The sequence below is a fragment of the Oryx dammah genome, unplaced genomic scaffold (assembly GCF_014754425.2).
Source record: "Oryx dammah isolate SB20612 unplaced genomic scaffold, SCBI_Odam_1.1 HiC_scaffold_2, whole genome shotgun sequence".
NCBI classification, from domain to species: domain Eukaryota; kingdom Metazoa; phylum Chordata; class Mammalia; order Artiodactyla; family Bovidae; genus Oryx; species Oryx dammah.
In genome coordinates, this window is record NW_024070186.1 from 157,087,383 (window position 1) to 157,112,658 (window position 25,276).

At 39.3% G+C, this 25,276-nt stretch overlaps 1 protein-coding gene and 1 pseudogene across 1 annotated transcript in view; both read left to right on the forward strand.

Moving 5' to 3' along the window:
- LOC120882208 overlaps window positions 1–25,276 on the forward strand; it is a 933,819-nt pseudogene that overhangs the window by 824,803 nt on the left and 83,740 nt on the right.
- Window positions 3,840–25,276, forward strand: part of LOC120859227 (olfactory receptor 5M11-like) — a 70,459-nt gene continuing 49,022 nt past the window's right edge. The window contains 6 exon segments of the mRNA XM_040235410.1: window positions 3,840–3,843; window positions 5,417–5,861; window positions 5,863–5,965; window positions 5,967–6,165; window positions 6,168–6,391; window positions 7,150–7,205. Of these exon segments, the coding sequence (XP_040091344.1) occupies window positions 3,840–3,843; window positions 5,417–5,861; window positions 5,863–5,965; window positions 5,967–6,165; window positions 6,168–6,391; window positions 7,150–7,205 (1,031 nt within the window).

Below are 25,276 nucleotides of genomic sequence, written 5' to 3' on the forward strand. Positions count from 1 at the left end.
TCCCTCCCGAACCTATCCTTCTGGGTTGTCCCAGAGCACTGGCTTTGGATGCCCTTCTTCATGCATAGAACTTGCACTGGTCAGCTGCATGGGCACAGGAGGGCCTAGAGGAGCCATCCCATGTTGAAGGTCAGGAAGGGTGGTGATAAGGAGATACCCCTCATCCAAGGTAAGGAGCAGTGGCTGTGCTTTGCTGGAGCAGCCGTGAAGAGATACCCCACGCCCAAGGTAAGAGAAACCCAAGTAAGATGGCAAATGTTGCAAGAGGGCAGCAGACGGCAGACACACTGAAACCATAATCACAGAAAACTAGTCAATCTAATCACACTAGGCCCACGGCCCTTTCTAACTCAATGAAACAAAGTCATGCCCACAGGGCAACCCAAGACAGGCGGGTCATGATGGAGAGGTCTGACAGAATGAGGTCAACTGGAGAAGGGAATGGCAAACCACTTCAGTATTCTTCCTTTGAGAACCCTATGAACAGTATGAAAAGGCAAAATGATAGGATACTGAAAGAGGAACTCCCCAGGTCAGTAGGTGCCCAATATGCTAGCGGAGATCAGTGGAGAAATAACTCCAGAAAGATGAAAGGATGGAGCCAAAGCAAAAACAATATCCAGCTGTGGATGTGACTGGTGATACAAGCAAGGTCCGATGCTGTAAAGAGCAATATTGCATAGGAACCTGGAATGTCAGGTCCATGAATCAAGGCAAATTGGAAGTTATCAAACAGGAGATGGCAAGAGTGAACATCGACATTCTAGGAATCAGCGAACTAAGATGTGCTGGAATGGGTGAATTTAACTCAGATGACCATTATATCTACTACTGTGGGCAAGAATCCCTCAGAAGAAATGGAGTAGCAATTATGGTCAACAAAAGAGTCCGAAATGCAGTACTTGGATGCAATCTCAAAAATGACAGAATGATCTCTGTTTGTCTCCAAGGCAAACCATTCAATATCACAGTTATCCAAGTCTATGCTCCAACCAGTAACACTGGAGAAGATGAAGTTGAAAGGTTTTATGAAGACCTACAAGACCTTTTAGAACTAACACCCAAAAAACATGTCCTTTTCATTATAGAGGACTGGAATGCAAAAGGAGGAAGTCAAGAAACACCTGGAGTAACAGGCAAATTTGGCCTTGAAATGCGGAATGAAGCAGGGCAAAGACTAATAGAGTTTTGCCAAGAAAATGCACTTGTCATAGCAAACACCCTCTTCCAACAACACAAGAGAAGACTCTACACATGGACATGACGGGATGGTCAACACCAAAATCAGATTGATTATATTCTCTGCAGCAAAAGATTGAGAAGCTCTATACACTCAACAAAAACAAGACCAGGAGCTGACTGTGGCTCACATCATGAACTCCTAATTACAAAATTCAGACTTAAATTGAAGAAAGTAGGGGAAAACGCTAGACCATTCAGGTATGACCTAAATCAAACCCCTTATGACTATACAGTGGAAGTGAGAAACAGATTTAAGGGCCTAGATCTGATAGAGTACCTGATGAACTATGAACTGAGGTTCGCGACATTGTACAGGAGACAGGGATCAAGACCATCCCCATGGAAAAGAAATGCAAAAAAGCAAAATGGCTGTCTGGGGAGGCCTTACAAATAGCTGTGAAAAGAAGAGAGGTGAAAAGCAAAGGAGGAAAGGAAAGATATAAGCATCTGAATGCAGAGTTCCAGAGAACAGCAAGGAGAGAAAAGAAAGCCTTTTTCAGCGATCAGTGCAAAGAAATAGAGGAAAACAACAGAATGGAAAAGATTAGAGATCTCTTCAAGAAAATTAGAGATACCAAGGGAACATTTCATGCAAAGATGGGCTTGATAAAGGACAGAAATGGTATGGACCTAACAGAAGCAGAAGATATTAAGAAGAGGTGGCAAGAATACACAGGAGAACTGTACAAAAAAGATCTTCACGACCCAGATAATCATGATGGTGTGATCACTAATCTGGAGCCAGACATGCTAGAATGTGAAGTCAAATGGGCCTTAGAAAGCATCACTATGAACTAAGCTAGTGGAGGTGATGGAATTCCAGTAGAACTATTTCAAATCCTGAAAGATGATGCTTTGAAAGTGGTGCACACAATATGCCAGCAAGTTTGGAAAACTCAGCAGTGGCCACAGGGCTGGAAAAGGTCAGTTTTCATTCCAATCCCAAAGAAAAGCAATGCTAAAGAATGCTCAAACTACTGCACAATTGCACTCATCTCACATGCTAGTAAAGTAATGCTCAAAATTCTCCAAGCCAGGCTTCAGCAATACATGAACCGTGAACTCCCTGATGTTCAACTGGTTTTAGAAAAGGCAGAGGAACCAGAGATCAAATTGCCAACATCTGCTGGATCATGGAAAAAGCAGGAGAGTTCCAGAAAAACATCTATTTCTGCTTTATTGACTATGCCAAAGCCTTTGACTTTGTGGATCACAAGAAACTGTGGAAAATTCTGAAAGAGATGGGAATACCAGAACACCTGACCTGCCTCTTGAGAAATCTGTATGCAGGTCAGGAAGCAAAAGTTAGAACTGGACATGGAACAAGAGACTGGTTCCAAATAGGAAAAGGAGTACGTCAAGGCTGTATATTGTCACCCTGCTTCTTTAACTTATATGCAGAGTACATCATGAGAAACACCGGACTGGAAGAAACACAAGCTGGAATCCAGATTGCTGGGAGAAATATCAATAACCTCAGATATGCAGATGATACCACTCTTATGGCAGAAAGTGAAGAGGAGCTAAAAAGCCTCTTGATGAAAGTGAAGGTGCAGAGTGAAAAAGTTGGCTTAAAGCTCAACATTCAGAAAACGAAGATCATGGCATCTGGTCCCATCACTTCATGGTAAATAGATGGGGAAACAGTGGAAACAGTGTCAGACTTTATTTTTGGGGTCTCCAAAATCACTGCAGACGGTGACTGCAGCCATGAAATTAAAAGGCGCTTACTCCTTGGAAGAAAAGTTATGACCAACCTAGATAGTATATTTAAAATCAGAGTCATTACTTTGCTGACTAAGGTACATCTAGTCAAGGCTATGGTTTTTCCTGTGGCCATGTATGGATGTTAGAGTTGGACTGTGAAGAAAGCTGAGCATGGAAGAATTGATGCTTTTGAACTTTGGTGTTGGAGAAGACTCTTGAGAGTCCCTTGGACTGCAAGGAGATCCAGCCAGTCCGTTCTGAAGGAGATCAGCCCTAGCATTTGTTTGGAAGGAATGATTCTAAAGCTGAAACTCCAGTACCTTGGCCACCTCATGCAAAGAGTTGACTCATTGGAAAAGACTCTGATGCTGGGAGGGATTGGGGGCAGGAAGAGAAGAGGACAACAGAGGATGAAATGGCTGGATGGCATCACTGACTCGATGGACGTGAGTCTGAGTGAACTTCAGGAGTTGGTGATGGACAGGGAGGCCTGGCGTGCTGCTAATCTTTGGGTTGCAAAGAGTCGGACACGACTGAGTGACTGAACTGAACTGAACTGAACTGAATGTAGATGCTTCAGTGCTGTTGCTAATATTCCAGTTTAATTTTGAACACCCTTTCCTCTGACTCCATTTTCTGCCTTTCCCTCTATGTCAGTGTCATTTGAAACACGATTGGCTTATCTCATTATTGTTTCTGTGTTCACTAGAAGGTGGATGCCAAAATGGCAGGGGTTTTGAACTTGGTTCATTTTGGCATTAGTGGTGCCTAAACACACAATGTGTTGTGTATTAATAAATATATTTTGGAGGAGTTTGATGTCCACAATGACTTGAGAAGAAAGCAGAATCGATATTATTCCCATTTACAAACAGGGAATCAAGTACCTCATGGGTAAGAATCATTATCTTTTATCAAGAATTATTATTAGTGCATTCAATAAATGGCTATTAAGTACTTCAAATACTAAGGTATGGAGCTATAAGTCGAAAAAGACGTATTTACTTTATTTCTAAAACCTGACTAAAGTAAGCTTTTCTGACTCACTTTGAAATAAGACAAAGATTTGAAGAAGTTTTAAAAATATGATATATGAGAGAAAGGGGAAGGTATAAAAACATTTGGAGTGTAAGGAATAGGAGACTCAGTACTAGTTTAGAAGTGAAGACAAGCTAATAAATCTATAGATGTTGTATTAATAATATGTCTACACAGATGAAGTTGTGTATAGCAGCTTAAATATGAACTATGTGAAACTTATTATTTTTCTTTATGAACCATTCTATCATTGCCGTAGACCATCTTCAAAGCTCTCTGTGAGATTTCATTTGATCTGGCAATTCTTTGCTCATTTATTTGTCATATGTCTATGAATAAGAATCTGCCTGCAATGTAGGAGACTGTCAGCAATGCATGAGACCCAGGTTCAATCCCTGGTTTGGGAAGATCCCCTGGAGGAGGGAATGGCAACCCACTCCAGTATTCTTGCCTGGGAAATCCCATGGACAGAGGAGCTACTTAGGCTCCAGTCCATGGGGTTGTGAGATTCATACACAACTTAGTGACTAAACCACCACCCTCATGTTTATGGAAGCATTGTGACTGTGCCTTTTTAAACTATGATTCTGGGAACATCTATGTTAAAAGCACCACAGTAGTTGTTAGAGGTGAGGTTCCAGTATCCCACGTGAGACTTTCTGATACAGACTTTCTGTAGATTACCTTTATTAATAAGCTTCTCAAGCAATTGCTCTGATACAAGTTCAAAGCTCTTAATTATCCTATGGAGGTATGACATTGTGAAAAGTTTTGTGGAATTTCAGAGGTGACAGATTGCAAGGAGTATGGTACTTCATGCTCACATGTTTTTTTTTCTTGTCTTTTTAAAATGTAAATTTTACAAAGTTACATATTTAGTATGTAAATATGTGGTTAGAAATAACAGTATAGTAATGAAGTATAATTTACTCTACCCCTGGAGAACTAATACATGAGTAGAAAGTGGATATCCTCTGATGATGTAATGTGCTAAGGAATAAATTAGAGTATATAGGGTGTCTAGGAAGTATAAAACAGAAGGGGATTAATTCAATCTCGGGTATAATGAGAGAAGAATGAGAAATGCTTCACAAGGGAATAGCCTTGAAGTTGGCTTTATAAGTAGAGTTGCAGAAGAAAAAATAGTGCAGGAGATAGGAAATATGCTGTTCACTTGTGACTGTGAACATAGCTATGGTTAGAAGTGTAGTTATCTAAAGACACAGCCATAGATACAAGAATAGGTAAGAGATGGAAATAAAATAATCATTCAGTAGTAAAGAAGCTGAAACAATGGCTTAATAGAAGTAAAGCAGCAGTGTATGACACTATTCATTTTGAATAACATCTGGAGGTATATAAAAATCATTTCAATTGTAATAAAATGGGTACCTCATATTTCCTTTGACTGCATTTGTTTCAAGTGCAGAAAATTCCCTCACCAATGACAGTGCACTAAGAGAATTCATTCTCCTGGGGCTCATGGATCACCCAGAGCTCCAGCCTCTCCTCTTTGTGCTGTTTCTGGTCATTTACCTTGTCACCCTCCTAGGCAACCTGGGCACGATGGTATTAATCAGACTGGACCCTTGCCTTCACACACCGATGTTCTTCTTCCTCACTCATTTATCCTTTGTAGACTTGTGCTATACCTCTACTGCAGCCCCACCGATGCTGATTAATCTGGTATCACAGAAGAAGACCATCAACTTTGCTGGCTGCTTTGCACAGTGTTACCTTCTCATAGCACTTCTCCTCACTGAGTTTTACATGCTGGCAGCAATGGCCTATAACCACTATGTGGCCATATGCAACCCTCTGCACTACAGTGTGAAGATGTCCAGGTGTGTCTGCATAAGCTTGGCCACATTCCCTTGTCTGTGGCTTCTCAGATGGACTCTTGCAGGCCATCCTGACCTTCCACTTGACCTTCTGTAGATCCAACATCATCAACCGTTTCTACTGTGCTGACCCACCAACTCATTAAGCTTTCTTGCTCTGATACTTATGTCAAAGAGCATGCCATGTTGATATCAGCAGGCTTCAACTTCTCCAGCTCCCTCATCATCATTGTGATTTCTTATACCTTAATTCTCACTGCAATCCTCAGGATCAAATCAGCAGAAGGAAGGTGCAAGGCATTCTCCACCTGTGGTTCCCACATGATGGCTGTAACCCTATTTATGGGGCACTCTTCTGCATGTATGTAAGGCCACCAACAGAGAAGACGGTGGAAGAATCCAAGATAATAGCCGTTTTCTACACCTTTGTAAGTCCAGTGCTTAGAGGTAAAACAAACTTTGAAGAGAGTCTTTTGGGAGCTGTGTTAGGCATTACTGACAAAATGGAGGCATGGCCCCAAACCCCTCTCTTTGTCCCTCAGGCACGGACCCGGGATGAAGGAGTTAGCCCTTGTGATTCTGACTTGTTTTTTCCTCTCCTTGCCTGAGTTGACTGAAAAGAATATTAAGGTGCTTATTCTTGAGAGGAGCATGAGAAGGCACATAGCCTTCTGCAGCTGTGCTCAAAAAATAATTCATAAAGTTAATCATTGACATTTGTTCAAGGACTTTTACAAAAGAGTGTTCCAGGGTGAGGACGTAGGCCACAGCTTGAGGCCATGGGCGGGATTTCTATCTGAAGCCTATTTGTGATGAAAGTGTTTATGGCAAAGGAGTTTGCTGAATTTAGGGCTTAGGAATAATTAAAATAGTTAGAAGCTAAAGATTTAAGGAATGTTGTAATGTTAACATATTTTACTATAGCTTATAGAGATTAGGAACTATAGAGATATTAATAGCTAGAAGCCCTTTTTAAGAAATAGTGAGCTTAGGATACTAGGGGCAAATAGGACTTAGAAAGAGAAGAAATAAACTGAGGAATGTGGTATGCAGCCCAGACATTAGCATGAGTTACTATGTACTCACAAGGACACATGAGAAGAAGTAGATAAAGAGAATCACTGAGGCAGGAACTCCTTTTGAGGGGCAACAATGATTTATGGAGACAAAAAATCTGGGTCAGGGGGAACTTAAAATGTCAAACCTCTGACCAAATGCTTTTGTAAAAGTATAAAAGAGAATCTTATCTTGAAATAAATCAGCAGTCCAAGAAAACTGACAGGCTGCCTCGTTTTCTTGCCGACACTGTCCATCTTTTCAGGTTGATTTCCTGGCTGCTGGAGCTGGACTCCGGCAAGAGTCCTCCAAAGAAATATGGTCACTAAGATGGCAATGCCTCAATTTCCAATAAACTATAACTCTCAATCTTTGGCTCAAGTATCTTTACATTTATAAGATCAGTTTTCATATTCTTTGTGTCTGTGTTTCAATTGTTCTTGGGACTGAGAATAAATAAGCTGTTCCTAGTCTAGACTGCTGCTGCCCTTTAATATGTTTTCCTGGGTTGGCAGTATTAACATATCCTTCGATATTGTTAGAAATGAAGCCTAGAATTCTGCACCTCAACTACCCTATTTCAAAACTGTGTTTAGAATCAAATTTTAGGTTCTTTTAAATCATTACATTTTGAGGAGCCCCTCTCTAAGTGAAAATTCCTACTAGGTATTCCCTGGAGCACTGGTATGCTCTTACTGCTTACAACAGTATTTGAATTTATTCTCTTTTTATTACCATCTATTTTGAGGGGCTAAGAGTCTTTATGAAGACCAACCTTCTGTACTCTTCCCCTAACTTACTAAATAAAACTGTGAACTTTGGGTCATGATAATGTTTTTCTGGTTCTTATGAATGCACTTGTTTCATGATCAGTCTGGAATGAGAAGAAAGAAGAATATAATCATCCTTCTTTTCCCAGACAGGTGTTTGTGGATCTGGTTTGAGGCCTCTGATCTGTAGGGACCTATTTTCTCCCTCAGATCTGCAAATGTGAATCCACATACTCAGGTCTTGGGAAAGAAAAAACACTTTCGTATCATTGGATCTGAAAAATTTAGATTACTTGGGGTTACCTTTGATTTTCTTTTCTACATTTTTTAATGATAATTTGAAATATTGATTTGAGTCTTGTTTCTTTTCTTATGTAAAATCTTTGTATATTTCACAAATGTATTGCTTGAGCTGAAAGTCATTCACTTTGATATATTTTATCCCTTGGTTTACAATATTTTCTTATTTTTCTGTGCCTTTGTTAACTTCTGTGCTATTTAGAAAACAGTTCTTAACTAACATATATTTGGGATTTAAAGAGATATTTCTTTATCACGTGTTTTTTTTTTAATTTCTGTTGTCAGAGATGATATATCTTATGATTTTAACTTTAAAAATTTATTAGGAATGTGTTTATCCAGCTTTATTGATATGTATTTGACATAAAATATTGTATAAGCTTAAGATGTGATGCTTTGATATATGCATGTATTAAAAAATGGTTATCATAATAATAGTTGTCACATCCATCATCTCATACAAGTAAAATTTTTTGTTGTTATTGTTTGGTGGTGAAACCCTTTAACATCTACTCTCTTAGAACTTTCACATATACATCATATAGTTAAGTGTTGTCACTATGCTGTATACTAGATTCCCAGAATTTGTCTTATAACTGAAAGTTTGTTCCTTTGGCCAACTTCTTCCAGTTTCCCTAACCTCCAGGTCCTGATAATCATAGTTCCATTCTATACTTCTATGAATCTGATGTTATAGATTCCACAAAAAGATCATACTGTATTTAATACTTTTCTTTTGGTTTGTCTGACTTGTCACTCTTAATGTAATATCCACGAGGTCCATTTATGTTTTAGCAAATGCCAGTTACCCTCTTTTATTTTGACTGAATAATATTCCATTGTATATGTGTTTATATATAAATTGTACATGTATGTACATATACATTGTATATGTATATATATATAAATGTATATATTCAGTTCAGTTCAGTCACTCAGACATGTCTGACTCTTTGCGACCCCATGAACTACAGCACGCTGGGCCTCCCTATCCATCATCAACTCCCAGAGTTCACCCAAACCCATGTCCATTGAATCAGTGATGCCATCCAGCCATTTCATCCTCTGTCGTCCCCTTCTCCTCCTGCCCCCAATCCCTCCGAGCGTCAGGGTCTTTTCCAATGAGTCAACTCTTCTCATGAGGTGGCCAAAGTATTGGAGTTTCAGCCTCATCAGTCCTTCCAATGAACACCAGGAATGATCTCCTTTAGGATGGACTGGTTGATCTCCTTGCAGTCCAAGGAACTCTCAAGAGTCTTCTCCAACACCACAGTTCAAAAGCATCAATTTTTCGGCACTCAGATTTCTTCACAGTCCAACTCTAACATCTATATATGACCACTGGAAAAACCATAGTCTTGACCAGATGGACCTTTGTTGGCAAAGAAATATCTCTGCTTTTTAATATGCTATATATGTTGGTCATAACTTTCCTCCCAAGGAGTAAGCAGTTTTTTATTTCATGGCTGCAATAACCATCTGCAGTGATTTTGGAGCCCCAAAAAAATAAAGTCTGACACTGTTTCCACTGTTTCCCCATCTATTTCCCATGAAGTGATTGGACCAGATGCCATGATCTTCGTTTTCTGAATGTTGAGCTTTCAGCCAACTTTTTCACTCTCCTCTTTCACTTTCATCAAGAGGCTTTTTAGCTCTTCTTCACTTTCTGCCATAAGAGTGGTGTCATCTGCATATCTGAGGTTATTGATATTTCTCCCAGCAATCTTGATTCCAGCTTGTGTTTCTTCCAGCCCAGCATTTCTCATGATGTATTCTGCATAGAAGTTAAATAAGCAGGGTGACAATATACAGCCTTGACGTACTCCTTTTCCTATTTGGAACCAGTCTCTTGTTCCATGTCCAGTTCTAACTGTTGCTTCCTGATCTGCATACAGATTTCTCAAGAGGTAGGTCAGGTAGTCTGGTATTCCCATCTCTTTCAGAATTTTCCACAGTTTCTTGTGATCCACACAGTCAAAGGCTTTGGCATAGTCAATAAAGCAGAAATAGATGTTTTTCTGGAACTCTCTTGCTGTTTCCATGATCCAGCGGATGTTGGCGATTTGATCTCTGGTTCCTCTGCCTTTCCTAAAACCCGCCTGAACATCTGGAAGTTCACGGTCCATGTATTACTAAAGTCTAGCTTGGAGAATTTTGAGCATTACGTTACTAGCATGTGAGATGAGTGCAATTGTGGGGTGTGTGTGTATATATATATATATATATATATATATGATATAAACCATAGTAAGAGCTTTGATTTCAATATATCCTTTATATGATATGTTCTACAGAAAGATTCCCCTGTCTCCAGATTTTCCAGTTAGACTAAAAACTACTTTAGCACATGGTTTATACCATTTTTATCTTTGTATCTCTTGAATAAGATAATAATTGAATACTTGGTAAATGAGAAGAAAATGCAGTCATGCTATCTTCACCTTTATCCTGTATATTTTCATTTGTGGTAAAATAAATAGCATTGCTAAATTATATGCTCACCAGGTTTCTATGAAATATTACTTTCTAACACCTGGATCTCACATTTTGCATTGACTTTATGACAACTCATTATGATATCTTGTCCAAGTGATTTTTCTCCCTGTGTCTTATAATTTAATCACTTTATTCTGGATATTAAAGTCTTTTTAACAAGCATTCACTCAATAGTAATTTAGCGGAAAGCACTTACAAAAACACCATTCAGGCTGAAACAGTAACACAGAAACATCATAGTGTATGAAAATGCAATCATTTTATACCTTTATTAATTGTTCTATTAACCCAATTGAAAAAAGTGGTGATCCATAATGCAAAAATTTCTTGACAATCCAAAGCCATCAGTTCAAAATAACTCAAATTGATGAAGTATCATTGTGAAAATCCCAAAGCTCTAATGAGTATAAATCCATATAAGTTACTATTTCTCAGGAGATTTCTCTTGCAATAACATGGCAATTATTTTTTCAGAGTGTGCTGAAAAAATTGTTTAGGGATAAAAGCTCCAAATTATAAGGTGGGTATAAATCATTCTTAGCAAACTCATCACTTGGGCTACTAATATCTCTGAGAGAATCTTTTCTTTGTCAGGTAGGAATGAAAATATTGACTTCGGCACCTGCACTTTCTCTTACTGTTTCAGTTCTGGATCTTTAGCCAGTAGGAGTCAGATGACATCAAAAGCAGTTTTGAAAGCTATCTTAATTTCTTTTTTTAAACTATTTTTATTTTAACTTTATTTTCCTATACAATACTGTATTGCTTTTGCCATACATTGACATGAATCAGCCACGGTTGTATATGAGTGCCCAATCCAGAACCCCCCTCCCACCTCCCACCCCATATCATCTCTCTGGATCATCCCCATGCACCAGCCCCAAGCATCCTGTATCCTGAATCAAACACAGACTGGCGATTCATTTCTTACATGATAGTATACATGTTTCAATGCCATTATCCCAAATCATCCCACCCTCTCCCTCTCCCACAGAGTCTAAAAGTGTGTTCTATACATCTGTGTCTCTTTTGCTGTCTCGCATACAGGGTTATCATTACCATCTTTCTAAATTCCATATATATGTCTTAGTATACTATATTGGTGTTTTTCTTTCTGGCTTACTTCACTCTGTATAATAGGCTCCAGTTTCACCCACCTCATTAGAACTGATTCAAATGTATTCTTTTTAATGGCTGAGTAATAATCCATTGTGTATATGTACCACAGCTTTCTTATCCATTCATCTGCTGATGGACATCTCGGTTGTTTCCATGTCCTGACTATTATACACAGTGCTGCAATGAACATTGGAGTACACGTGTCTCTTTCAATTCTGGTTTCCTTGGTGTCTATGCCCAGCAGTGGGATTCCTGGGTCATAAAGCAGTTCTATTTCCAGTTTTCTAAGGAATCTCCACACTGTTCTGCATAGTGGCTGTACTAGTTTGCATTCCAACAAACAATGTAAGTGGGTTCCCTTTTCTCCACACCCTCTCCAGCATTTATTGCTTGTAGACTTTTGGATCACTGCCATTCTGACTGGTGTGAAATGGTACCTCATTGTGGTTTCGATTTGCATTTCTCTGATAATGAGTGATGTTGAGCATCTTTTCATGTGTTTGTTAGCCATCTGTATGTCTTCTTTGGAGAAATGTCTATTTAGTTCTTTGGCCCATTTTTTGATTGGGTCGTTTATTTTTCTGGACTTGAGCTGCATAAGTTGCTTGTATATTTTTGAGATTGGTTGTTTGTCAGTTGCTTCATTTGCTATTATTTTCTCCTATTCAGAAGGCTGTCTTTTCACCTTACTTATAGTTTCCTTTGTTGTACAGAAGCTTTTAATTTTAATTAGATCCCATTTGTTTATTTTTGCTTTTGTTTCCAGTATTCTGGGAGGTAGATCATACAGGATCCTGCTGTGGTTTATGTCGGAGAGTGTTTTGCCTATGTTCTACTCTAGGAGTTTTATAGTTTCTGGTCATACGTTTAGATATTTAACCCATTTTGAGTTTTGTGTGTGTGTGGTGTTAGAAAGTGATCTAGTTTCATTCTTTTACAAGTGGTTGACCAGTTTTCGCAGCACCACTTGTTAAAGAGTTTGTCTTTAATCCATTGTATATTCTTGCCTCCTTTGTCGAAGATAAGGTGTCCTTAGGTGTGTGCATTTATCTCTGGGCATTCTATTTTGTTCCATTGACCTATATTTCTGTCTTTGTGTCAGTACCATACTGTCTTGATGACTGTGGCTTTGTAGTAGAGCCTGAAGTCAGGCAGGTTGATTCCTACAGTTCCATTTTTCTTTCTTGAGATTGCTTTGGCTATTCGAGGCTTTTTGTATTTCCAGACAAATTGTTGAATTATTTGTTCTAGCTCTGTGAAAAATCCGTTGGTAGCTTGATAGGTATTGCATTGAATCTGTATATTACTTTGGGTAGAATACTCATTTTCACTATATTGATTCTTCCAATCCATGAACATGGTATATTTCTCCATCTATTAGTGTCCTCTTTGATTTATTTCATCAGTGTTTTATAATTTTCTATATATAGGTCTTTAGTTTCTTTAGGTAGGTATATTCCTAAGTATTTTATTCTTTTTGTTGGAATGGTGAATGGAATTGTTTCCTTAATTTCTTTTTCTGCTTTCTCATTGTCAGTGTATAGGAATGCAAGGGATTTCTGTGTGTTGATTTTATATCCTGAAACTTTACTATATTCATTGATTAGTTCTAGTAATTTTTCTGGTGGAGTCTTTAGGGTTTTCTAGAGGATCATGTCATCTGCCAACAGTGAGTGTTTTACTTCTTCTTTTCCAATTTGGATTCCACTTATTTCTTTTTCTGTTCTGATTGCTGTGTTCAAAACTTCCAGAAGTATGTTGAATAGTAGTGGTGAAAGTGGGCACCCTTGTCTTGTTCCTGACTTTAGGGGAAATGCTTTCTATATTTCACCATTGAGGATAATGTTTGCTGTGGGTTTGTCATATATAGCTTTTTTATGTTGAGGTATGTTCCTTCCATTCCTGCTATCTGGAGAGTTTTTATCATAAATGGATGTTGAATTTTGTCAAAGACCTTCTCTGCATCTATTGAGATAATCATATGGCTTTTATTTTTCAATTTGTTTATGTGGTTAATTACATTGATTGATTGGCAGATATTGAAGAATCCTTGCATCCCTGGGATAAAGCCCACTTGGTCATGGAATATGATCTTTTTCATGTGTTGTTGGATTCTGATTGCTAGAATTTTGTTAAGGATTTTTGCATCTATGTTCATGAGTGATATTGGCCTGTATTTTTCTTTTTTTGTGGCATCTTTGTCAGGTTTTGGTATTACGGTGATGGTGGCCTCATAGAATGAGTTTGGAAGTTTACCTTCCTCTGCAATTTTCTGGAAGAGTTTCAGTAGGATATGTGTTAGCTATTCTCTAAATTTTTGGTAGAATTCAACTGTGAAGCTGTCTGGACCTGGGCTTTTGTTTGCTGGAAGATTTCTGATTACAGTTACAATTTCCATGCTTTTGATGGGTCTGTTAAGATTTTCTATTTCTTCCTAGTTCAGTTTAGGAAAGTTGTACTTTTCTAAGAATTTGTCCATTTCTTCCACGTAGTCCATTTTATTGGCATATAATTGCTGATAGTGGTCTCTTATGATCCTTTGTATTTCTGTGTTGTCTGTTGTGATCTCTCCATTTTCATTTCTAATTTTATTGATTTGATTTTTCTCCCTTTGTTTCTTGATGAGTCTGGCTAATGGTTTGTCAATTTTATTTACCCTTTCAAAGAACCAGGTTTTGGCTTTGTTGATTTTCGCTATGGTCTCTTTTGTTTCCTTTGCATTTATTTCTGCCCTAATTTTTAAGATTTATTTCCTTCTACTAACTCTGGGGTTCTCCATTCTTCCTTTTCTAGTTGCTTTAGGTGTGAAAGTGAAAGTGAAGTCACGCAGTTGTGTCCGACTCTTTGTGACACTGTGGACTGTAGCCTTCCAAGCTCCTCTGTCCATGGGATTCTCCAGGCAAGAATACTGGAGTGGGTTGCCATTTTCTTCTCCAGGAGACCTTCCCAATCCAGAGATCGAACACGGGTTTCTCACATTGGAGGCAGACGCTTCAACCTCTAAGCCACCAGGGTATTAGAGTTAGGGTATTTATTTGACTTTTTTCTTGTTTCTTGAGGTATGCTTGTATTGCTATGAACTTTCCTCTTAGCACTGCTTTTATAGTGTCCCACAGGTTTTGAGTTGTTGTGTTTTCATTTTCATTCGTTTCTATGCATATTCTGATTTCCTCTTTGATTTCTCCTGTGATTTGTTGGTTATTCAGAAGCGTGTTGTTCAGCCTCCATATGTTGGATTTTTTAATAGTTTTTCTCCTGTAATAGAGATCTAATCTTAATGCATTATGGTCAGAAAAGATGCTTGGAATGATTTCGATTTTTTTGAATTTATAAAGGTTAGATTTATGGCCCAGGATGTGATCTACCTTGGAGAAGCTTCCGTGGGCATTTGAGAAAAAGGTGAAATTCATTGTTTTGGACGGGAAAAGGTCAGTTTTCATTCAAATTCCAAGGAGAGGCAATGCAAAAGAATGCTCATACTAGTGCACAATTGCACTCATCTCACAGGCTAGTAAATTAATGCTCAAAATTCTCCCAGCCAGGCTTCAGCGATACATGAACCATGAACTTCCTGATGCTCAAGCTGGTTTTAGAAAAGGCAGAGGAATCAGAGATCAAATTGCCAACATCTGCTGGATCATGGAACAAGCAAGAGTGTTCCAGAAAAACATCTATTTCTGCTTTATTGACTATGCCAAAGCCTTTGACTGTGTGGATCACAAGAAACTGTGGAAAATTCTGAAAGAGATGGGAATACCAGACCACCTAACCTGCCTCTTGAAAAATCTGTGTGCAGGTCAGGAAGCAACAGTTAGAACTGGACATGGAACAAGAGACTGGTTCCAAATAGGAAAAGGAGTACCTCAAGGCTGTATATTGTCACCCTGCTTATTTGACTTCTATGCAGAGTACATCATGAGAAACGCTGGACTGGAAGAAACACAAGCTGGAATCAAGATTGCTGGGAGAAATATCAATAACCTCAGATATGCAGGTGACACCACCCTTATGGCAGAAAGTGAAGAAGAGCTAAAAATCCTCTTGATGAAAGTGAAAGAGGAGAGCGAAAAAGTTGGCTTAAAGCTCAACATTCAGAAAACGAAGGTCATGGCATCCGGTCACATCACTTCATAGGAAATAGATGGGGAAACAGTGAAAACAGTGTCAGACTTTATTTGGGGGGGCTCCAAAATCACTGCAGATGGTGACTGCAGCCATGAAATTAAAAACTGCTTACTCCTTGGAAGAAAAGTTATGACCAAACTAGATAGTATATTCAAAAGCAGAGACATTACTTTGCTGACTAAGGTCTGTCTAGTCAAGGCTATGGTTTTTCCTGTGGTCATGTATGGATGTGAGAGTTCGACTGTGAAGAAGGCTGAGCGCCAAAGAATTGACGCTTTGAACTGTGGTGTTGGAGAAGACTCTTGAGAGTCCCTTGGACTGCAAGGAGATCCAACCAGTCCATTCTGAAGGAGATCAATCCTGGCATTCCTTTGGAACGAATGATGCTAAAGCTGAAACCTCAGTACTTTGGCCACCTCATGTGAAGAGTTGACTCATTGGAAAAGACTCTGATGCTGGAAGGGAGAGGGCAGGAGGAGAAGGAGACGACCGAGGATGAGATGGCTGGATGGCAATACGGACTCAATGGACGTGAGTCTGAGTGAACTCTGGGAGATGGTGATGAACAGGGAGGCCTGGTGTGCTGCAATTCATGGGGTCGCAAATAGTCCGACAGGACTGAGCGACTGAACTGAACTCAACTGAACATTTAAGGTAATGATTGATAAGTATAATCCTGTTGCCATTTACTTTATTGTTTTGGGTTCGGGTTTATACGCCCTTTTTGTGTTTCCTGTCTAGAGAATATCCTTTAGCATTTGTTGGAGAGCTGGTTTGGTGGTGCTAAATCCTCTCAGCTTTTGCTTGTCTGTAAAGCTTTTGATTTCTCCTTCGTATTTGAATGAGATTCTTGCTGGGTACAGTAATCTGGACTGTAGGTTATTTTCTTTCACCACTTTAAGTATGTCTTGCCATTCCCTCCTGGCCTGAAGAGTTTCTATTGAAAGATCTGCAGTTATCCTTATGGGAATCCCCTTGTGTGTTATTTGTTGTTTTTCCCTTGCTGCTTTTAATAGTTGTTCTTTGTGTTTGATCTTTGTTAATTTGATTAATATGTGTCTTGGGGTGTTTTGCCTTGGGTTTATCCTATTTGGAACTCTCTGGGTTTCTTGGACTTGGGTGATGACTTCCTTCCCCATTTTAGGGAAGCTTTCAGCTATTATTTCCTCAACTATTTTCTCATGGTCTTTCTTTTTGTCTTCTTCTTCTGGGACTCCTATAATTCGAATGTTGGGGCATTTAACATTGTCCTGGAGGTCTCTGGGATTGTCATCATTTCTTTTAATTCATTTTTATTTTTTCCTCACTGATTCATTTATTTCTACCATTCTATCTTCTATTTCACTAATCCTATCTTCTGCCTCCAATATTCTACTATTTATTGCCTCCAGAGTGTTTCTGATCTCATTTATTGCATTATTCATTATATATTGACTCTTTTTTATTTCTTCTAGGTCCTTGTTAAACCTTTCTTGCATCTTCTCAATCCTTGTCTCCAGGCTATTTATCTGTGATTCCATTTTGATTTCAAGGTTTTGGATCATTTTCACTATCATTATTTGGAATTCTTTCTCAGGTAGATTCCCTATCTCTTCCTCTTTTGTTTGGTTTAGTGGGCATTTCTCCTGTTCCTTTACCTGCTGAGTATTCCTCTGTCTCTTCATCTTGGTTATATTGCTGTGTTTGGGGTGGCCTTTCTGTATTCTGGGAATTTGTGGCGTTCTCTTTATTATGAAGTTTCCTCACTGTGGGTGGGGTTGTATCAGTGGCTTGTCAAGGTTTCTTGGTTAGGGAAGCTTGTATCGGAGTTCTGGTGGGTAGAGCTGGATTTCTTCTCTCTGGAGTGCAATGAAGTGTCCAGTAATGAGTTATGAGACGTCTATGGTTTTGGAGTAACTTGAGCTGCTCAGGGGTGTGTTCCTGTGTTGCTGGAGAGTTTGTGTGGTATGTATTGCTCTGCAATTTGTTGGCCCTTGGGTGGTGCTTGGTTTCAGTGTAGGTATGGAGGCGTTTGATGAGCTCCTATCGATTAATGTTCCCTGGATTCAGGAGTTCTCTGATGTTCTCAGGATTTGGACTTAAGCCTCCTGCTTCTGGTTTTCAGTTTTATTTTTACAGTAGCCTCAAGACTTCTCCATCCATACAGCACCATGGTAAAATATCTAGGTTGAAGACAATAAGTTTCTCCACTCTGAGGGACACCCAGAGAGTTTCACTGAGTTACATGGAGAAGAGAAGAGGGAGGGGGTAGTTAGAGGTGACTGGAATGAGATGAGGTGGGATCAAAAGAGGAGAGAGCAAGCTAGGCATTAATCACTTCCTTATGTGCGCTCCTCAGTCTGGACCACTCAGAAGTTTTCACGGAGTTATACAGAGAAGAGGAGAGGGAGGAAGTAGACAGAGGTGGCCAGGAAGATAAAAGAGGGAAATGAAAAGGAGAGAGACAGATCCAGCCAGTAACCAGTTCCCTATGTATTCTCCATCATCTGGAACACACAGAGATTCACAGAGTTGGATAGAGAAGAGAAGGGGGAGGGAGGAGACAGAGACAACCTGGTGGAGAAAAAGGAGAGTCCAAAGGAGAAGAGAGTGGTCAAGCCAGTAATCTCACTCTCAGGTAAAATTGGGTACTGAAGATTGGGTTTTAAAATGTACAAAATTGACAACAAATACCAAAAAGCAAAGATTAAAAATCTAGAGTAGAGGCTGGATTTTCAAAAATACAATATTAAAGAAAAGAAGAAGAACAAGAAGGAAAAAAAAGTCATGAGAATTATTAAAAAACAACAACAACCACAAAAATATATAAATACAGCTTTAAAAATAGGGTCTTCTTTTTTGAAAAGTGATAGTAGGTTAAAAAATTAAAATTAAAGGAGAAATAGAGGACTTAAAATTGTTTTTTAAGTTAAAAAAAAAAGGAGAAGAAAAAGAAAAGAAGAAAAAACAACCAAACAACAACATCAACAAAAAGAGAGAGAGAGAGAATGGTAGTAAAAATAGTAAAGATATATCTGCGACTTTGGTGTTGTGGGCAGTGTGGGGTCACTTCCAAGGCAGTTCCCTCTGTTTAGCTTCTTCCATTTGCTGGTTTCTTCAGTGTCTGATTTCCGCCCTGACACAACGGGGCGGTGGTGGACACTTTTTTTTTTTTTTTTTTAGGCTCACTTGTTCATTCGCGCTGTGGGGAGGGAGGGATGCTGCAAACAAATAACACTGGCATGTGCTCGCAGTGTCTCAGCCACGCTGGTCATGCCCCTGCACGCAGCACACACCACTCAGGCTCTACGTTGCTCTGCCGGGAACCATCTGAGGCTGGCCCTAGGCTGCATGCACCTCCCCGGTCTAAGTCGCTCAGGCTCGGCTCTCAGGTATCCCTCAGAGGCGCAGATTTGGTTGGGCCTGCGTTTTGTAGCCTTCCCAGGACCAAGTAGTTCAGGTGTTGGTGAGTGTGGTCGCTGTGACTTATCGCCTTTCCCTGCTGCTCAGTTTTCTGGGTATACCGCTGGCGCCCCTTGTCAGGCAGATGGTGACTGTCCAGAACCCCAAGAAGTCTTAGTTAGCAAAGAAGCCTGCTTGCAGTTTGGTAGGTAAAGTCTCTCCGGGCTGCAATTGCGCCCTTCCAGCCCTTTCGGCTCTGGTTTCCTGTCACCAGCGGGGGATGGTCTGCAGCCGGCTATTTCTGTTCCGTCCTTTGTTCTGTGCATGGTCTGGTCCTGGCGGTGTCTTATGTTAGAGCTTTTCATGTGGTAGCTATCCCACAGTCTGGTATGCTAGCCCAAGTTAGTTTGCTCTGGTTACATTTGGGGCATTCCGGCCCGATTCTTAAAAAGCACTGCAGCCCGCACCTCCCTGCCCAGCCCTCACTTGCTAGTGGTGGATGCAGGCATCTGCACTGCTTCTCTGCTGGGGGAGTTACTGTTGGGCTCGTAATCTGTTGGTTTTAATTATTTATTCATTTTTCTTCCCTGTTATGTTGCCCTTTGTGCTTCCAAGGCTCTCCACAGACTCGGCAGTGAGTGTTTCCTGGTGTTTGGAAACTTCTCTCTTTTTAAGACTCCCTTCCTAGGATGGGACTCCCTTCCCAGGACGGAGCTCCCTCCCTACCTCCTTTGTCTCTTTTTTCATCTTTTATATTTTCCCTACCTGTTTTTGAAGACAATGATCTGCTTTTCTGGGTGCCTGATGTCCTCTTCCAGCATTCAGAAGTTGTTTTGTAGAATTTACTCAGTGTTGAAATGTTCTTTTGATGAATTTGTGGGGGAGAAAGTGGTCACCCCATCCTATTCCTCTGCCATCTTAGGACCGCCCCCATCTTAATTTCTTAGCAAGTTAAAATGAGTCACTATGCATAAATTTCTTATTTAGATTGGTCTGTGTTTACACCCATCATTCTACAAACAACATTATTTTCATTCATTGAGTAATTTAACACACATCAAATAACCATATTACAGTGAGCACTTGATAATCATATAAACCTTTTTAGAATAATATCTGTTGAAAGAATATTCCATCTCCCCCCCCCAAAAAAAACTGTATGACATAATTTAAAAGAGAGACAGATTCAACAGGAATTATACTCATTCTAGCCAAAAATAAAACTGATTGAAAAATACGTACATAAAGTCTGATATTGAACAGGTAAAGACTCTGAAGTCCATGGGAGAAAGTCACCTATAGCACGATAAAAACATTATTTTATAAACGAAGACTCAAGAGAGGTTTACTGATATAGCATTGGGTAGTACGAAACCACTGTGTGTACTGTAATCAGGTAATGCACCTTGCCCTTACATTTGTGAGATATTGGACTGGAAAGACATAGGAGGGAGAAGAGCTGGGGTTTATTATGGCACAGCAGACAAGGGTGGCTCCCCTTGGGAAATTTATATTCACTTGAGATGCATGAGTCCGTCATCTACATGACTTATCTGTCTTCTTCACTTACTATCTTAAAATACAATTACTTTCCAAGCTATTCTTAGAGAATTATCTATGTCATTATGACCAGTTGAGATAGTTTCTAGACTGAAACTGAATTTCAATAACTCACTTTCATTTTCTGTTGTCCTTTTCTTGGCTTCAGTATTCCCGTTTCTCCTACCATTTCATCTTAAAGGACCACAAAGTTGTAGACGTGTGTACTTAAAATTTTTAGTAAATGTGACAACAGTTCAAAATTAGTCTGCTACACTATTTTAAATAAACCCGGAAGAGGGCAAACTTTTATCCTATGAACATTTCAATGAGTAGTATTCCAGTTAACAGGTGAGTTTTGTATTTTCACTGATTGATATTTTTCTTGTTGTGGATTGTTTTCATTGGTGAGGGAGACAAGGAAATTCTTGGAACTCCAAGATTCTACCTAATATTTACTATGTTTATCAATTTACCATAAATAGCACCTCTGGTTTTTGGATCAATAATTCCTACTAAATTGCAAGTAAAGCTTTTTTTCTCATACCTGTGCATAGCAAAGTATAAACATATATGAATATCAATATCCCTGTGAATCAAGTTCATTAGGATAAACAAATCTATATTTCCTCTGTTACCTAACTTATTCTGGTTTGTTCCAATCCAGAGGAAAGCAGTTTGACATTATTGAGCCAGCAAAACGTAATGTGGAGTTTATTTCAGTTATATTTCTTGAGAATAGAAAAGTAACCTAGATTTTCCAAAAAAAAAAAAAAAAAAAAGTGGGTACTACCTACCTTGACTATTAATGACCCAGAATTTCAAACTGGATATTAAAAAAAAAAAAAAAAAGAATATCATGCCCCACAAGAAAACTGTTTTTAGGATGTCTAGTTCCTTGACTTACTGAAGTTTACGTAATGTTTGTGTATGATATTTCTCCAACAGAGAGCAATATATTCATGGTTATTTTAAAACTAGTTCAGCAATGTCTCCAATAATTTTTCCCCAAACTTTAAACGTTTTATTTCATATTGAGGTATAGGTGATACAATAATTTAATATAAATTACTTAGTATTCCATATCAGAAAAGGAGTTAAATGAAAGAGTTGCAGAGGATAAATTTAGTTACCACTTTGGTAAGTGTCAAATAAACAATATTTCTAACCATAGGAAATACTGGGTGCAGTAAAAATTAAATGAAAAGCTATCAAAAGTCATTCTCATAGCCATTGGACATGAGTCTCTGACATATCTCAAGCTCTATAACCATTTGCTTATGGAAACAGAACTAATCTTCAATTGAATTTCTATTAAAAATTCAGATATTTTCAGTGGGAAAAAAAGGCTTTAACTCTAAAGAAATGACTGAATTTATCAAAAATCTTTAATGCCATTTATATTTTTAAGATGCACATTTAAGTTTTCAAAGAATTTTTAACTGAGATGTTGAGAATTATGTTTTCCAGGCCGTTAAAGTGTGAGTTAGACAAAAAATGTAATTAAAGCACTCTTGTGGAGAAGGTGATGGCACCCCATTCCAGTACACTTGCCTGGGAAAATCCCATGGATGGAGGAGCCTTGTAGGCTGCAGTCCATGGGGTCGTGAAGAGTCAGACACGACTAAGTGACTTCACTTTAACTTTTCCCTTTCATGCATTGGGGAAAGAAATAACCCACTCCAGTGTTCTTGCCTGGAGAATCCCAGGGATGGGGGAGCCTGGTGGGCTGCCATCTATGGGGTCGCACAGAGTCGGAGATGACTGAAGCTACATAGCAGCAGCAGCAGCAGCAGCAGCAGCAACAGCAGCAGCAACAGCAGCAGCAGAGCACTCTTGATAACAGTGTGATGGATGGCAAAATAGAGGTGAAAAAAGAGAGGAGGAGAAACTCAGGCAGACATGATTTTAAAAGAGTTTAACAGGCTGTAAGGGCAATATTGCATAGGAACCTGGAATGTCAGGTCCATGAATCAAGGAAAATTGGAAGTGGTCAAACAATAGACGGCAAGAGCGAACGTCGACATTCTAGGAATCAGCGAACTAAAATGGACTGGAATGGGCGAATTTAACTCAGATGATCATTATATCTACTACTGCAGGCAGGAATCCCTCAGAAGAAATGGAGAGGCCATCAGGGTCAACAGAAGAGTCCGAAATGCAGTACTTGGATGCAATCTCAAAAACGACAGAATGATCTCTGTTCGTCTCCAATGCAAACCATTCAATATCATGGTAATCCAAGTCTATGCTCCAACCAGTAACGCTGAAGAAGCTGAAGTTGAATGGTTCTGTGAAGACCTACAAGACCTTTTAGAACTAACACCCAAAAAACATGTCCTTTTCATTATAGGGGACTGGAATGCAAAAGCAGGAAGTCAAGAAACACCTGGAGTAACAGGCAAATTTGGCCTTGGAATGCGGAATGAAGCAGGGCAAAGACTAATAGAGTTTTGCCAAGAAATGCACTGGTGATAGCAAACACCCTCTTCCAAAAACATGAGAGAAGACTCTACACATGGACATCACGAGATGGTCAAGACCAAAATCAGATTGATTATATTCCTTGCAGCCAAAGATGGAGAAGCTCTATACAGTCAACAACAATAAGACCAGGAGCTGACTGTGGCTCAGATCATGAACCCCTTATTATAAAATTCAGACGTAAATTGAAGAAAGTAAGGAAAACTGCTAGACCATTCAGGTATGACCTAAATCAAATCCCTTATCATTATACAGTGGAACTGAGAAATACATTTAAGGGACTAGATCTGATAGATAGAATGCCTGAAAAACTATGGATGGAGGTTCCTGACATTGCACAGGAGACAGGGATCAAGACCATCCCCATGGAAAAGAAATGCAAAAAAGCAAAATGGCTGTCTGGGGAAGCCTTACAAATAGCTGTGAAAAGAAGAGAGGTGAAAAGCAAAGGAGAAAAGGAAAGATATAATCATCTGAATGCAGAGTTCCAAAGAATAGCTGCTGGCATCCAACCCTAGTGGATCCAGGGATTTGAAGGTGGGGACGGCATTGGCGTCTTTGGAAAAATACATATTTAGTTACAGATATAGAGAGAGATTAGAAAATGATAGTGTAGTAGGAGATAGTGTAGTGGAGAAAAGGAGGCTGAATCCAGATGGGAATTCAGCCAGAGAAATGGGAGCAAGAAAGAAGCAACATGGGGGAATCAGTCTTTCCAGAAACTGATCCGATTCCTTTATTTGGGGATTTGCTTATATACCTTTTGTTACACATAGGGATGAATGCAGAGTCACGCGGGAGTCAGCAGTCCTGGCCTTTATCAAAATCAGGTGCTTCACAAAAATGTATTAAAAAAGGTTTTAGGGACATTACATCATCTGACCATGAGTGAGACCTGCTGACATTTCATGATCCTTTCTTTCTGATAACCAAAAATACTTATTTCTTCCAAGGGTGTTTTTTCTTAAACCAGGCACCACCCTCCAAATAAAGTTGCATTCCTATAGGGTGAGGGTGTAGTGAGTTATAATCAAGAAAGGAATTTATTTAACCCAAGGTTAACAGGATTAATCTTAAAGGTTAATACTTATTTCTCCTATATGCTTAAAGGTTAATGCTTATTTCTCCTATATGCTAGTTACATTCATTATAAGGGCAGGGAATATGGAGATTTAGCAGCAAACAACAGCCCAACAAATGAAAATCCTTTTACCAATGCTCCCCTTAAGATCTATCTAGTCTTAAGATAGTGATAAAGTTACATTTTTACATGGCAAGGACACAGAGATTTATAATAAAGTACAGTGATCTATCACAAAAAAGAAAATCCATTAACTCAAAAAGTCTAGTATTGCTAACATCAAAAACTACTATATTTCCTTTTCTATATTCCAAATACATTGATTAATATATTCCCAGGTGCCTAAGGATATGGAGGCCTGGCAGCAATCATTGACTCAACAATGAGAAAAGCCCTATGCTAATTAAGACTTTCAAAATACTCCAAAACTCTCTGTGCTGTTTATGGTTGAGAGGTAGTAAACAATCATGTGGCAGGAGTATGGATAATCCTGTCACACAAGCTAGCCTGTCAGCAGAGAGGTCTGATCTGAAACACCCTTGTCACACCCAGGGTAGGGAATTAGCAGCAATTATTGGCACAACAAATGAAAAACCCTTCACCAATATAATTCCTAACCAACCCACTATACTAATAATTTCTAACTCCCCAAAAGAATTTGCCTTTAGTAAGTCTAAAACATCTCATGCCTCTCAGGTTGGGAGGCTGTAAACAATCACATGTGGCCAGACAAACCTATACAGGCGGGCTACGTAACCTTCAGAGGAGTTGTAAGCTGAAACACTCTTGTCACGCCCAGGAATCTTTATTGCCTTGGAGCCGCACATTTACTCCTTCTCTGAGAGAAATGGTTATGGGGGAGAACATAAAACAGACTCTGGTTTTGGGGTAGATGCTCGGGAACAGGGGGTTTCCTGAGGCTTGATCACGCCTTTGCATATGCCAAGCCTCCTTCCTCATGACCTTTGCCATGGGCGGAGTTCCTCACGCTGGCCCGCAGCAAGCAAGGAGAGATAAGAAAGCCTTCTTCAGTGATCAATGCAAAGAAATAGAGGAAAAGAACAGAATGGGAAAGACTAGAGATCTCTTCAAGAACA